This window comes from Nelumbo lutea, chromosome 1 (assembly GCF_056320005.1).
Source record: "Nelumbo lutea isolate HS-2025 chromosome 1, American lotus-T2T, whole genome shotgun sequence".
NCBI classification, from domain to species: domain Eukaryota; kingdom Viridiplantae; phylum Streptophyta; class Magnoliopsida; order Proteales; family Nelumbonaceae; genus Nelumbo; species Nelumbo lutea.
This window is the reverse complement of record NC_142684.1, coordinates 173,012,006-173,028,061: the sequence shown is the minus strand read 5'-3', so window position 1 is coordinate 173,028,061 and position 16,056 is coordinate 173,012,006. Positions and strand designations below refer to the sequence as shown.

The window sequence follows — 16,056 nt, the reverse complement described above, 5'->3', positions numbered from 1 at the left end:
GCTGCAACAGCCTTCATACATGGAAGTAGCATTGGCACGGCACATACACTTACACAGATTTGAGAGTCATCAGACCGACCCCATTTGAATGAGATCAAAGAACTTTACTTGACACACAGAAGTGGGCCAAAAAGGTAAAAAAAAAAGAACTTAGGAGTGGGTGGGTTTCAAATGATAGAATGCTAAAGAAGCTATATTGCCTTGAGACATAAGGAATGCTTGTGAGGAAGAACACAAGAGTTGGGGAAATGTCAAAGTGACTCAAGTAAGACGTAGGAGTAGCCACTTCTCCTACAAGAAAAAAAGGTGTGACAAAGATCCAACACCAAAAGAAAAAACGTTTTATGCATGATTAGCCTGCAAAATAATGAAAGCAGTGATGTAGACTTCACCCCTGTCCAAGCAAGCCAACAGTACAGTTCTCTCTTAAATTCTCTTTATTTCCTTCCATAAACATGTACTGCACTGCACCCACTTCTCCACATGGGGTGGCTGCAATCCCTCATCTCCCCGTTGAAGAAGCTATGGGATCGTCTACACTCAGCTCACAGAAAGAGTATTACTATTTTCCTTGTTGACACCCGCTCACTCATTTTTTTTTCTATATATGCTCATTATTGCATTGTAGTTTTACTGTTATATCTTTTTCCTGTTTGTGAATTCTGTAGTGGCCTGAAACACATCAGTCTAATGAATCAGTATTACCTTCTCTTTCTTCCTCATTTTTTTTTTCATTTTCATTTTCTCTTTTCTATTCATGGTTTTGATCAAGGGCTTCATACCCGATGAGGAGTAACACCGAAAAATTCAGGGTGTGAGACCTGAATCATCTTGAGAACCATGTAGCATCATCATATAGTACAGAGCTCTAAAGTCTAAATCAATGCGAGGCAGACAACTTGGTCCTTGGAAGTAAATCATGTGACCCCTGAGTCTTCACTGTTACTCCATTGGATTAGCATTTCTAGGGGAAAGCAAATCTTGAGTCATCACCATATACACGATTGTACACTCATTCATTTTGTCATGCCATTTTTCCTGTTTCTCTTTTTTCATCATTGCTTGGAAGCAGTCTCTCTGTGTATCTACAGGTCTGCAACTGCAAGGCTGCCTACATCTCTGTCCCGTGCTCGTGGCTGCCCTTTTTTGTTCACTAATAGGCTACCAGCAATGGAATGATTCCATGTTTCCTATTAACATTTTTCTCTCTTTTTTTTTTTTTGTAAAAGGTAATGTAAACTTTATTCAAATCAAAACTCAAATACAGACTGAAATCAGACCCAAGAAGGCAGTCTGAAAACATTTCTCTCTCTTTTTGCTCTTGTATTTCAATCAAAAAGTACAAGAAATTGAACTTATTTCCACTTTTCTACGAACAACCCAGATAAGGGTGTCTGTGTGTTCTCTATTTTGCATATTGTGTGTATGTGTGTCTCTGTATTCTCTGTCTCTACGGTTTCCTATTAATAAATGCATTTTTATTTTTTCTGTCTATCAGGAAGAGGGATATACATCCTCTACGAGGACGTCAAATCATGCCCTTGTGAAGATGTACACATCCTTTGGTCGATCGTCGTCAAATCACATAAACCTTTGCCATCCAAACCACGAGGGCTCTTGATAGGTCCTTCCAAAAACTAAGGGGTGTGTATGTGTTGTGTTCTGTACAGTCGTCAAAAAATGTATGGTGTGTTCTAAGTTATTGGAGGCTCTGAATCCTCTACCAGTGAAGAGAGAATGTTCTGCTGGTCCAATATGGTGTGGTGTGTTCATGTCTTTCTGGTATTAGTGGTTATTTCTTTACCCACTGACTATGATATCATCATTAAGCTCTTCACTGGCCAATAGAGGATTTGGAGCAGTTTCAGGTGTTCGAAATAATAGGTTTTGGAACTCACGACACTTTTTGGTAATGTTTATTTTGGTGGTGTAGTGTGTTTTACAGTGATGGGTTTTGAAATATCAATGTTTTTATCAGACTATACTAAATTAATATTTATTGGGTGTCCCAAGATATAAATATATTGATCGTGTTATGAAATACAAGATTTTGGTGTGTTTCAAAATTTGTAATATTTTGTGCTTTAGAACCAAATTGAGCTAATTTCTAGACACCCCATAGCTTAAAACTTAGCATATTTCCAAACTAAACGAAATGGGTCTCAACCACCTCTCTCTCTTTTTTTTTTTTTTACTCTTGGAAGATATTGGTACCTTGTCAGATTAGGCAGGCAGTTGAGATGGTTGTTATGGTTTTTTCTTTGAGGTGCAGAATGTTAAGTTGCAGGTATTATTAAATAGTATAATTGAATCGTTCATCAAAGAAATAACATAAAATGAAATAAAAATTATATCATGAAATTGATAGAATACCCACCTTGATTTACATGTCTTCAAACAACTCTTGAACAAATATGAACTTTTAAGCAACCTCAATCGGTTTGTCTAATCTTCCTTTTCATGAGGAATTGAGGATTGCTTGGTGGACTTTTTATATTTTCCTCTTTTCCTTTTTCTCCATTACACCCTCTTACCCTGCACAATTTTTGTCTTAATTGTAATAAACGAAAGAAGTGAAATTCCTAGAAGTGACCAACGGAATTTTTGGTTTGGTTTGACTTTCAGTAATAAAACCAGTCCCTCAGCATAAATCAATCAGATTATCAAAGATCAAACCATATCAAAAGTTGTTTAAGCATCACTTAGTGACCCTTCACCCACTAATTAACCCGATGAGTCATCAGGCTGAAATCGGGCTGGATTCAGATTCAATATATATTGTAAGAAAATTAATTACCTTTAATTGATAAATAAATAAAATATATTAGTTCAATATATATTATAAAATAATCACACTAGGATTTTAATAAGATCGGATATAGTTTAGTCTGCACCCGATCCGATTATTAATCGGGTGCAGATGTGGATTGTAAAGTCTGATCTGATCCAATCGTATATCCTCCTGATTTGAAGTAACTGGATCGGATGTTTCAAACTTTAGTAGCCCATTGACAGCCCTACCCATCGTTTATGCTTGGGGAATCACAAAGCTACATGTAATCTTATTTGAATTTAAAGCGCTTAGCATCGTTCCAATCACATAATCAGAAACAACCCGTTTTTGCTTCTGATTGGTTTGACGGGTTCATAATCCTGCAATGTTTTCCAAAACAGCAGTAACAAACAGAAAATCTGCTGCCAGAGCTGATTCAATCAAAGAGCTTGTACCTGCATTCTAGCACTGGGTGGTTGCTCCAGGACTTGTACCTGCATTCTACGAAGGAGAAATCTATGCTGTCGAAAAACATGATTTCAATTTTTGGAAGTGCTATGAGCAATCAAAACCTTCGTGAATTTTGATAAAAACACCTGATCCGCTGTTTTGATATCAGTTGATTGGTTAAAATTTTTTTTTGGGTATCATATACTTAATTGCTAAAGTTTTTTTTTTTCATTGCAAAGCTCTAAACTAGTTTTTTCAACCCACCATTGATCTGACCAATTGAACCATTCAAACTGTCACCCGGTCATAAATTTGGGTCTGATTCTACTAAAACACAGGAATTAGTTAAAAACCATTGGCCTGGTCAAAAAATGTCCAACCCAAGTGGTTGGACTATTGATCCGTTCAACCCGATGACTGAGCCACAGGTTACACACTAAATGTGTATGCAAACTTTCAGAGGCCATAACCTTACACTTTGATATCCGATTGGAGTCATCATTTTTTTTTATAACCTTACAACACCTATGCGTCCCAAGACACCGTAGGCACCTTGCCCCACTATTTTCACCAAAAAACCCTTTTCAGCCTCAAATCACAATTTTTAGCATTTTTTACAAATAAAAAATAGAAAATTTGAATTAAAAATAAAAATTAAATATAAAATAATGCATATATTACATGTAGAATATAATATTCATTACTTCTTTATAAAACACATGTTTATATATATATATATATATAGATATAGTCCCATGATCCACGGACAAAAACAGTCTGCGCTCCGGGTCAGTTTCAAAGCATTGCCCTAAACTAATTGATCTCAAAGCAATTCCTTCAAGGTTGATTAGAATACAACCATAGTTATCAACGTCTCTTCATTTTATTTTGAAGCTCTTATGACCAGTTTATGGTTTTGAAATGACCGCAGAAACAATTCCAAAATCCAGTGATTGTGTATTGCCTCTACGAAAGGATGAATTAAGTATTAGGCAAGGTTCAAAGTATCCATGTCTAACTAAATTTAAAGTATAAAAGTATAAATACATACACAGGAAATGCACACTTTAATTATTTATATGAATAGATGCATCACAATCATTAATATCAAGAATCTATAACATATAGATATTTATCTACTAAAAATTCACTACACATCTAATTGTTGTTGGATACTTGGATCAATGAGTTTGATATATCATTGGTAAATCCATCTTGTAGTTCTAAAAAATTAAGAATTTATTCATGATATAAATGATTGCTAGAACAATTGAGTTTAATAGATCATTAATAGATCCATCATATAGTTATTTTCTACAATACAATAAAAATCATTTAAAACACAAATTTATAATTTTGGAAAACTCCATAGATATAACAAGTCTGAATCACCAGTGTCTATGTTTAACGGTTCAAGCTGTTAGGACAGACTAGGGAAAACTGTTAAAATAGACATATTTTTACCTACGGTCTTGAACTTTTTGCGGCAATCATGACCGCAGCTAAAACTAGTCCAGCCATTTGGATACCGATACCATATGGCATACCATGTTAAGTGGCAAAAGCAGAATTCACATTTTTAAAGCTTCTAATCCTAGCAAGTTCTCACGAACCAGAGCAGAAGTTGGTCATTTGACAAATGACAACGGAAGAAACCATAATATGGAATCACAGAACCCATATTATAATATGGGCCCTCTAATCTTAAGTCTTAACTCACAACCTGCCATAAAATTCAGATGAATAGAATCAATGATTAAAAGGTCCCATACAGGGATTAACCAGGTGAAGATCAAGGTCAGTCCAGTGCCCGAAGCTCCTGCCAATGCAGGATCCGGATAGAGACAGATGCACACAGCTTTACCCTTGCAGATACACAGAGAGGCTGTTTCCAAGATGTGACCCTGATCACCTAGGTCGCAATGGAGCAACCAACTGTTGCGCCAAAGTCCACCCTCAACTTCAAACATGATGCATTTAGATACTGAAAAACAAATAAATTGCGAAAGCTCTAGTGCATAATGTAATCATGCGGAGTTTCACTAGTCACTCCCTTAGGTGGAAGTCATCTTATGCTGGTTCTGATCATATGAATATGAAAATACCAAAAGTAGATGTTTGGGGCACCAGACTGCAACCACAGATCCTGCTCCTGTGACCAAGACACTTGATAGTATGGAAAATAAATATTTCAAATATCACCCAAGACAAGTATCAGACTATCGGTATTATAATTGTAAAGATAATTTGCAAAAGTAGCCCAATTTGACAATCAATATGCAATCTATAAGAGTCTCTTCAATATTTTTAACAGAGTGAATGTTGCAAAATTTGACCCTGGAAATCAGAAGGCAACGGAATAACAACCAGAGCACAATTTCAATAAATGAAGACTGGCAAGGCCATTTCAGGAACTGCCCTAACTTTGTTCACGGCTGAGGCCATTTCAGGTAATAAATTCTCCAGGCTATGGCATTCCATGCACACCATTCCTATGATTCAAAATAAACATTCAAACAAATAAATAATCAAGACAAAGAAATGCAATAAATGCATGCACATTTCAATATATTCACATATAGTTTTAGTAATACCATACAGTATAAAATGCAATAGGGCATCATATCAAGAAGAGAAAGACCAAAAAGAATGGCGGAATTTCAGTAATGGGTCTAGACATAATTTGTGAAAAGATAAATCAAATAACTATAAACAAGGAACTTGCTCTCATTTGGCATAGAGAACCTACAAAATCTATATCTGAAAATATGCCATGACATTAGACAACAGAGCAGGCATGTACTGCACACATTTTGAATGCAAAGGAGTCGTGGCCATGTTCAGAACATGGCACACATTAGAAATAGGCATAATATAACAGGTAAAAGTAGGTACTTGCTACAAACCAGACAAGTACCAGAATAAACAACTAGATACTTTGTCCTTTCTCCAGTATCAGAAAATAGTTATTGGCTGGGTGTCCTTTCTTCAAGTTAGCATTTATAATGCTTTGGACTCAGACATTCAGCCCAGAACCCTTTAAATTTTGACAAAAGGCCAACCTGAGCCCACCCAAGTTGCACTCCTAACTATTATATAGGCAACCTGTAACGAAAGTAACCAAGCATAATATCCTGTTTCATGGGCACAAACAAGTCCCTCAATATAATCAACACCAGCAGTCTGCCATTTTCCTCCCTGACATAAGGAAACCATATTTAAGACATCTCTTATTTGGTTTGTTTATTTCCTTAATAGAAGGTTTAGAACACTTGCACTAATTTTTTAGAAGGCTTCCTAATTCTCATTCATCAAAAGTAGCTGCAATAACCTAGACAACAACACCACAACCCGACAAGAAAAGGGGATAAGTGTTCTTCAAAGGAAGAATTTTATTGGATACAGGTAAAAAACATTTTCTCTTTCCTTTATGAAATGGGAGAGGGAAATTTTTTATTTGGCTGCCCCATGTGGTCACCTACACTAACCACACTGTGTCTCAGCATGCCACATGCTGTCCCCCTACTAACCATAATGGAGAGATAGAGCTGATTTAGTGTATATTATTTAATTTTTGGAAATATATTTCAAATAAAATAAATCATTTAAAATTTCCAGACCCTAACCATTCAAACATCTTCCTGTCACTATTTTCTCCCCCTCTTTTTCTGTTTCATTCATCTTCATCCTGAAGTAGCCATCCCCCCTCTCCCCAATTAGATCCCTGTGAGTTCTTGATGACCACCCAATACTTGGTCTCTTTTAATTCCCCATACCCTACAAATGCAACCCTAAGATCTAGAGCCAATCTCCAAGCCCTTGAGATGTGCACAATCAGCAAAACCAGATGACCAGCTGTGTTTTGATCAATTATGGAGTTCTATCAGAAGATCACACAGGCAGTAAATGATATGGAAACCATTCAAAGACAAGTAGTGAATTGGCACAAATTCCCAATCACAATAAGAAAGAATAATTAATAAGCAAGCTGGAAAATTCCATCTCACATTAAATAACACACAACTCAACAAAGAGAAGATTGATATTTATACAAATATGTTGCAGAAATCCCAGAAAGATATTATCTAAATATTAAAAGCAAAGTTGGAAAGAACCCAAAACCTTCTTCAAAAAGAAAAGGAATTTTCAACCTAAACATGAATAGACATTGAACTTGCCTCTGACAACAGTGAAAACAAGAAACCAAGTTCTGGCACCTTTAGCAATACAATAAAATGGGCAAGCAGATTAAGAATGAAGCTGGAACTTGGTTTTTGGACTTAGAAAAAATCTTAGAGACAGATCTAAGAAACCAAGAGGTGAGCAGACAATGTGTTTCTTCTCTTCACTCGGCTGCAGTGGTGAAGATAGAATAACCAGGAGATAATGGTAGCCCTTCACAGAACAGTGGCAACTGGTGGGAGAGAGAATACTGAGCAAGAAAATAATAAGGGAAGATTGATTTGTAAATTTTTCTTATTTTAAATATATGTAAGAAAGGAGCCCAATGTGAAAAACAGAAAAAAGGGTCAGGAGAAAAAGAAATTGGCAATAGTTATAATGAGAACGAGAACCATTGAACATACATAGTCATAGCACTAAGCCTCTAACACTTAATAGTGAATCAGAAATCACAACATTTACACCTCAGGGGGGAGGGGGGATTCCAAATTGCCGACCACACTGGCAGCAAAGATTTTCCCACTTGCACATGAAAAAGCAGTCCAAAGTGAAAAACAGCAAAAGGGTCAGGAGCAAAAGAAATTGGGAACAGTGATAATGAACATGAAAACCATTAAGCATACATAATCATAGCTCTAACACTTAATAGTGTGGCTGAAATCACAACATTTACACTTCAGCGGTGGACAAATGTATATTGCAGCAGTATGACAACCATTGAACATATATAAAATAGCTCTCACACTCAATAGTGAGGCAGAGGTCACAACATTTAAACTTGAAGAGGGGGATATGTCTAAATAGCAGGACCTGAGATGGAAAATAAGTTCAGCCACAAATTAAAGATTCTCATGCAAAGCCACTATCTTCCCCAAGACTTGTAACCATGGCTCCAAGAGTATAAATACAATCTTATTGCCAGAAAAATACTAATTGCAATATAACTTGAGTAACAGAGCCCTACATAATGAGATGGAAGTCACAATGTTTAGAAAAGGATGAGTGCACGAGGCTTCCACCGATTTACAGTTTGGGGAGCCAGGGAGGGACAGATGTACGCAGCCTTAACCCCTGCACATACAGAGAGGCTATTTCCAAGATTTGATCCCTGGTCACCCAGGTCACAATGGAGCAACTCAACTGTTGTGCCTAGGCCCACCCTTTTTAGAAAGGGATGAGTATCAAATGTAAATAACTGAGCTGGAATTATCAGGAAATTTGGAGTCAGAAGCAAAGTTCATCCATTAGTTCAAGGCCCCTCACACAATAACAATGTCTTTCCTAACCACCAAGTAAACATTGCATAGATATAGTACTCGAAACGGAATAGGAATTGCAATTCTGTAGGACTTCAATTAGGGGTGATCATAGGCCGGGCTTTGCACCTGTGATGAGAGCTATAACCTGGACCCGGGCACAGCCCAGCCGAGGTTCCAGACCTGAAACATAAGCCCCGGCCTAGGCCTACATAAACCCAGGCCAGGCGGGCCTAATTCCACACCTATGACTTTATGTATAAAATATTAAATATAATGTCATATAATATAATATTATTTATCACACTTTTTTACATCACTACTGAGGTATAAAGCATTGCTAAGGAATAGAAAGGGCTCTCATACCCCAAATCACAAAAACACACCAATGAAAAACTAAAAACAAAAAGTAAATAGAGGTGTTCCTTTAAAAGAGAAAGAAGTAGATAATCTACATCGTATTATTTCATCATCTTAAGGAGCAAATTAATGGCAAGACTCATAATAAGAAGACTTCAGCAATATTTACCTACTGGTACCATATCAACAGGAAAAAAACAGAAAAGAAACAAAGCAAATACCATAATCAATAAAATAAAGATCACAACTCTGCAGAACATGACAGTGCATACTGAAAAAAGCATCTCTGTTTTTTTGGTCGGTGGGAGACAGTATATCTACTCCAACCATTGGCAACTATTGAATGCTAATTTCATGGCATCAGGAAATATATAGTACAATAGATCTGAGCTATATTTACTTAAACATATCAGAAACTGATCTGAACTCACATCACTATAAAGAAGATGAAGATGAAAATTCCACCAGGCATGACAGCCAATCTTTGAAATAGGATTGGCAATCTGTCTCTGCATTGGAGAGGGCACCAAGAGGCGTGACAGTAATCTGGAATAGAATCATGAAAACCATGTCAATTCTTGACAGCCTTTTTCAACCAATTACATTAAATTTCAATTGGAAAATACGCACATATCCTTCCTGAAGAGCTTGATGATCTGTATCTCCATCATCATACTGTTGCCCCTTTATCTAGAAAAGGATTATAGAAACAGACTTTTAGAATTCAGATGAAGAGTAATCATATTTTTATAAAAACCGTATCCTTCTAGTTAGATGTTTAATTAGAGACTAGTAGTTTTTCAACTTATTCAAAACTATTTGGCATCCAATGTCCAGGAATTATTAATATGCAAAAAACAAATTATTCAGAAAAAAAAAGAGGAAACAGAATTTTGTGATATAGGAAGTTCCTGGAGCCTGGGTCAGCTTCAGTTCAAGACATTAGGTCAAATTTATATGATAACCATACCTGATGCAATGCAGGGTTTGTGGTTTCTAACCTATGAAGATAAATGTGAAAATTTTTTATACCTTCTTCAGAAAGTTCCAGATTATTGACCACTATATTTTCTTGGGAAATATATAGTGTGTACTCCTATTTTTTTGGTAATACAATAGAAACTGCATTGAAGAAAAAAAAAGAGAGCATATAAGAAAGGTGATCACAAATCCTCAAAACCTCACCCAGAAAAGAAAACAACCCTTCAACGTTGCCACAAACCCAACTAAACTTCACCAGAAACTATACTTGATAATCCAGCAATTTCAAAATCTTGCAAATAACCCCCTTTACTTTTCTTAAAGACTTTCTTAACTTTCTTCACCTTTTTGATAGGTCCAACCCCAAACAAACCTTTCGGTCTGGTAAAAACACTTTCAACAACAGTTATTTTTCTGACTTCCAAAACATCTAACAACATTCAGAAGCTTACCAGAAATCTCCGACTCCTTACAACTAGGCTACTAGCATTAATTCTCTCTAATTCCAGGAATAAATTCTTCTTAAAAGTCTGATCTGCATCTGACACCCCACCCTTAGAACCAGGATCCCCACCTCCAAATAAAGAAGTCGCTCTGCCACCAACCATTTTCTGAGCTTCAATTAAAACTACTCGCACTGGATTCAAGATCAGGATCAGCTTTTTCCTTCCCTTATAAAGCATAACATACTTTTCCTCCAACTCTATAAATGTTTTCCTTGCAAATTCCTCCCCCACACCCCAAGGAAAAATAAATCCAACAATTTGCTTACTGTTGAGCAAGAGCAAGTGAAGAGAGGAGAGGAGAGGAGAGAAGAGAGGTGAGTCGAGTGACTGAAAGCCCTCCAGAACATAGGGGGCGAAAGAATGATTTTATTATTTATATTAGTACAGTCGAACAATATAAACAGAGGAGAAATTACAACAGTACCCTTATGGTACTAAACCTGAATACATAAACAACTGTCAACACTCCCCCTCAAGTTGGAGCATAGATATCAATCATGCCCAACTTGTCACAAAGATCATGATGTCTGGAAAGGTTTAAACCCTTTGTAAAGATGTCTGCAAGCTGGTTCTTAAAAGTGACATAGGGGGTACACACTTCGCCTGTGATAACTTTCTCTCTGATAAAATGCTTGTCAACTTCGATGTGCTTTGTTCTATCATGTAGCACTGGATTGGCAGCAATGCTTATAGCTGCTTTGTTATCACAAAATAGAGTTATAGGTTTGGTCACTGGGAAACCCAACTCCCCCAACAAATTCTTTATCCACATGCCTTCAGCAACCCCGTGGGCCATAGCACGATATTCAGCTTCAGCACTGGATCTAGCTACCACATTTTGCTTTTTACTCCTCCATGTAACAAGGTTCCTTCCTATAAAGGTGCAGTAGCCACTGGTCACTTTTGTAATAACAAACTAGTACCCGGATACTTCTTTAGATATCGGAGGATTCTCTCTACTACTTCGAGATGAGAAGACCTAGGAGCATGCATGAACTAACTGAGGACATCAACAACATATGCAATGTCTGGGCAAGTCATAGAAAGGTATAACAATCTCCCTACAAGCCTCTGTCAGTAACAATTATGTCATCCACATATACAATTAGAACAGCAATTTTACCTTCTCCTTTTTTCACAAACAGTGTGTGATCTGATTGACATTGCCTGTATCCTTTCTGCTGAACTGCCACATGGAATCTGCTGAACCAAGCTCTTGGTGATTGTTTCAGCCCGTATAAGGACTTCTTCAACTTGCACACTTTCTGTTCATTGCCTTGGGCTAGAAAACCAGGAGGTTGAATCATGTATACTTCCTCTTCAAAGTCACCATTCAAGAATGCATTCTTGATGTCTAGCTGGTGTAAAACCCAATCCAGATTAGCCGCAAGAGAGAAAAGGACTCTAATGGAATTCATCTTGGCAACGGGGACAAAAGTTTCTGCATAATCAACTCCATACACTTGAGTAAATCCCCTTGCCACTAAGCGAGCTTTATACATTTCCATTGTTCCATCAGCCTTATGCTTGACTGTGAACACCCATTTACATCCAACTGGAACCTTTCCCTTAGGAAGATCAACAAGTTCCCATGTGCCATTTTTGTGAAGGGCATTAATTTCTTCCCTCATGGCATTTGTCCATTTAAGAACTGAAAGAGCTTCTGCCATATTCTTAGGGATAGGGACACTATCAATAGAGGTAAGGAAGGCACGGAATGAGGATGAAATGTTCTCATAGGAGACAAAGTTGGAAATGGGATGTTTAGTGGTGCACAATCTAACACCCTTCCTGTGAGTAATAGGACGGTCAAGATCATTGGCAGTAGAGGAATCGTTTTCAATAGATTCAAAAACATCATTGGGAGCCAAAATACCTGAGTGAGTATGACCCTCCCCTGAGGAGTCTGGTGGCACTGGAGGTACAACTTCCTGATTCTCTACAGCTCTTGAATTTGGTTGGCCTTTGCGACGACGAGAAAAAACACGAAAAGGTGGAGGGTCAGGGAGAGAGGGAAGCTGAACCAGTTTCTCCTCATGCCTACACTCCCCCTGAGGAGAAACAGGATAGAAAGGCTCATCTTCAAAGAAAGAAACATCCATGGAGACATAGAATTTACGAGAAACAGGATCAAAACAACAGTATCCCTTTTGAGTGAAGGAGTAACCAAGAAATATGCAAGGGATAACACGAGAATCCAATTTCCCACGGGTGGGAGACAGATTTTGGACAAAACAATGGCAACCAAAGACATGAGGAGGAATAGAAAGAAGGGGAGCCTTAGGAAAGAGAAGTTGATGTGGGGCTTTGTACTCTAACCGATGAGAGGGCATACGGTTTATAAGGTAAGTGGAACAAAGAACAACTTCAAGTCAAAACCGTTTGGGAACATTCATATGAAGTAGTAAACCTCGAGCCACTTCAAGGAGGTGTCGGTTCTTCCGTTCGGCCACACCATTTTTTTGTGGTGTGCGGGCACAAGAGCTACGGTGAAGGGAACCATGCAAAGCAAAAAATTCCGTGAGGTCACTATGAAAAAATTCTTTTGCATTATCTGATTGGAAAATTTGGATTTCAGTTTGAAATTGAGTGAAGACCATCCACTGGAAATCTTGAATGATTTTTGGTACTTCTTCCCTAGTTCGCATCGGGTATACCCAAGTATATCTAGAATAATCATCAATGAGGGTAATGAAATACTTGTAGCCACTCTCAAATGGTAAAGTAACAGGGCCCCACACATCAGAATGAACAATGTGAAACGAAGATTTAGATTTACTATTTCTTTGAAGAAAATGAGTTCTACAATGCTTACTCAACTGACACGTTTGACAAGAAAAATCAGAAACAGACATTGACTTAAACAATTCTAGGAATACAACTTTCAAAGACTCAAAAGACAAATTACCAAGACGACAATGCCATAAATAGACTTTTTTCTTACAGGTCTGACTCATAGACTGACTCATAGACTCTGTAACATGAAGACCAGCCTTATTCTCCAGCAAGTAAGGTCCATCAGCCATACGACCCCTACCAATCGTCCTCCCCGAGGCCAGATCCTAAATCACACAATGAGAAGGGAAAAAAGTCACTGAGCAATTCAAGGAATTAGTAACACTACTAACAGAGAAAAAATTAATGGGAAAATTTGGAACATGAAAAACATCAGAAAGGGTAAGGCCAAGAGGAAGAGAGAGAGTTCCTTGACCAGCAAGAGGAAGAACATCAGCAAGAGGACATACCAGTCATATGTTTTGATGCTCCAGAATCAATGATCGATGGAGAGTCAGGGGTGTGAGAAGCAACATGGAAAGCAGTGGCAGGGTTACCTGACGTAGATGCAAATGAGGTTGAGGGAGGAGTATCCATCTGACGAATTGCTCTACCATAGAGCTCTAAATGGTCACGGAAGGAATTCATAATGTCCTCCCTCGGGTCAGGTCCAGTGAGATGTGTCTGAGTCACAGTAGAAATGGGTGGCTGATTCTCCCGAGTAGCCATGTTGGCCATGTGATGTTTCTTTGTACTTTGCTGTCCGTACTTCTTATTCACCTCTGAACCTTGCTTCTTAGTCAGATCTTGAGCCCATTTTGGTTTTCCATGAAGATCCCAAAAGGTATGTTTGGTGTGTCGGGGTTTCTGGCAATGAGTGCACCACAATTTTTCCTTATCTTCTGTTTTTTTCTGGAGATCTCCTTTCCGGGAAGAAGATCCCACACCAGTAGATACACCCCCTTTTGCAACTAACACAACAGCATCCCCACCAGGGTTGTTCATCAAATTTCTCCTGCTTTCTTCAGATTGTACAAGAGCATAGACTTCCTGAACAGAAGGGAGATCCTCAGAGCTGAGAATCTGAACCCGGATAGATTCATACATAGGATTCAGACCATGTAAGAACGCAAACACCCTTTGCTGGGAGACAAGCTGTTTGTACTTCTTAGCATCCTCATCACACTTCCAATCCACACTTTGGTAGTGATCCAACTCCTTCCAGACAGATGTTAAGTCAGAGTAATAAACCGATAAACACCTCTCCCCCTGTCTACAAGTAGAAGATGCTGCCTGCAGTTGATAAATTTTGGCATAGTGTCGCAATTCTGAATATGTAGACTTTGCTTGTTCCCAAATTTAATTCGCAGTTTCAGCCCACATGAAATTCTTCCTAATTTGAGGTTGCATGGAAACCAAGAGCTAGGACATAACAATACTGTTCTCCTGATTCCATCTATCATATTCAACACTCTCGGAGGATGATTCTTTTATCCTCCCATTAATATAGCCTATCTTCCCCCTTGCAGTGATGTATAATTTGATCCCTCTTGACCACTCCAGGTAATTTAAACCATCAAGAGGGACAACAGCCATGGGAAATGATAGGTCACCCCCACCCATTCCATTCAACATTGAGGAAAACTCCAGATGTGGTATCTTCACTGCCCATGATATCTGAATAAAAAGTTGAAACAACAACCAAAAAGGTACAGCCGTACAAGACTATTTCGGAGATAGGTCCTTCTGACCACCGGTTTCACTGAGAACAAAAGAAAGAGCACTGCTATTGCAGTACAAGAACAGGTCCTTCTGACCTACAATTTCACTGAGAACAAATAACAAACTGAACACTGCTGTTGCAGTACAAGAACAGGTCCTTCTGACCTACAGTTTCACTGAGAACAAACAACAAACTGAACACTGCTGTTGCAGTACTGAAACAGGTCCTTCTGACCTACGGTTTCATTGAAACAAGTCTGCACACTGCTGTTGCAGTACAAGAATAGGTCTGAATGACCTACTTAGTAGGGCTGATAGCTAACCAGTCAAGGAGATCAATAGGGTAGCCGAACAGTCAATTAATAAGATTAATGTTGAGCAGACAATTAGTCGGCTAAAACAGACCATCAACAGTCCACAATACCAACAAAAAAAGGTTTGAATACAGTTACTGTGTTAAGGAATACAGTCCCTTAACAGTAGGGCAGCCGAACAGTTCATCAGTCGAACAGACAACAATAGGGTAGCCGAACAGTTAAGCAAACAATAGGCATCCGAACAAACAAGGATGATAGTACCTCTTTTAGTTTTAGATGATAATCTCCCTTATGGTAAACCAGAACTCCTTGACTATAAACCAGAGCTCCTCCTACGAATCCTCAAACAATAGGCAGCCGAACAGAAGATGAGCAATACTTCTTTTAGTTTCAAATGCTAGCCTTTCTGAAGACAGAACACCCTCTACGAACTGCAAACAATAGTCTCTCTACAATCGAGCAGACAGGAGGAGCAATTTCTGGGCTAGAAGACGAAAAGACTCTGTAACTTCTGGGTCGAACTGACTTCACCAGATCAGGAGTTCGATTGGAGACAGCACTGGATGCAACAGTAGTTAGCTTGACACCACCCTTCAGGCCTGGACGACTTGCTCTGATACCATGTTGAGCAAGAGCAAGTGAAGAGAGGAGAGGAGAGGAGAGAAGAGAGGTGAGTCGAGTGACTGAAAGCCCTCCAGAACATAGGGGGCGAAGAAATGATTTTATTATTTATA

At 38.3% G+C, this 16,056-nt stretch overlaps 1 protein-coding gene and 1 long non-coding RNA gene across 5 annotated transcripts in view; one reads left to right on the top strand and one right to left on the bottom strand.

The window, feature by feature from the left end:
* The first annotated feature begins 344 nt into the window (after window positions 1-344).
* Window positions 345-2,073, top strand: LOC148879247 (uncharacterized). Its single transcript, XR_016105528.1, has 2 exons — window positions 345-556; window positions 1,499-2,073. It is a non-coding gene; the product is annotated as an uncharacterized LOC148879247 (long non-coding RNA).
* Window positions 2,074-5,394: 3,321 nt separating this feature from the next.
* The window catches only part of LOC148879245 (Survival protein SurE-like phosphatase/nucleotidase), a 122,071-nt gene continuing 111,409 nt past the window's right edge, over window positions 5,395-16,056 (bottom strand). For all 4 annotated transcript variants that reach the window (XM_088960718.1, XM_088960716.1, XM_088960717.1 and 1 more), the window contains 3 exons: window positions 9,652-9,711; window positions 9,453-9,567; window positions 5,395-5,715 (listed from right to left, as the gene is read on the bottom strand). In XM_088960718.1, coding sequence (XP_088816844.1) covers window positions 9,457-9,567; window positions 9,652-9,711 — 171 coding nt within the window. In that variant the 3' untranslated portion in view covers window positions 5,395-5,715; window positions 9,453-9,456. The remainder of the gene's footprint in view (window positions 5,716-9,452; window positions 9,568-9,651; window positions 9,712-16,056) is intronic.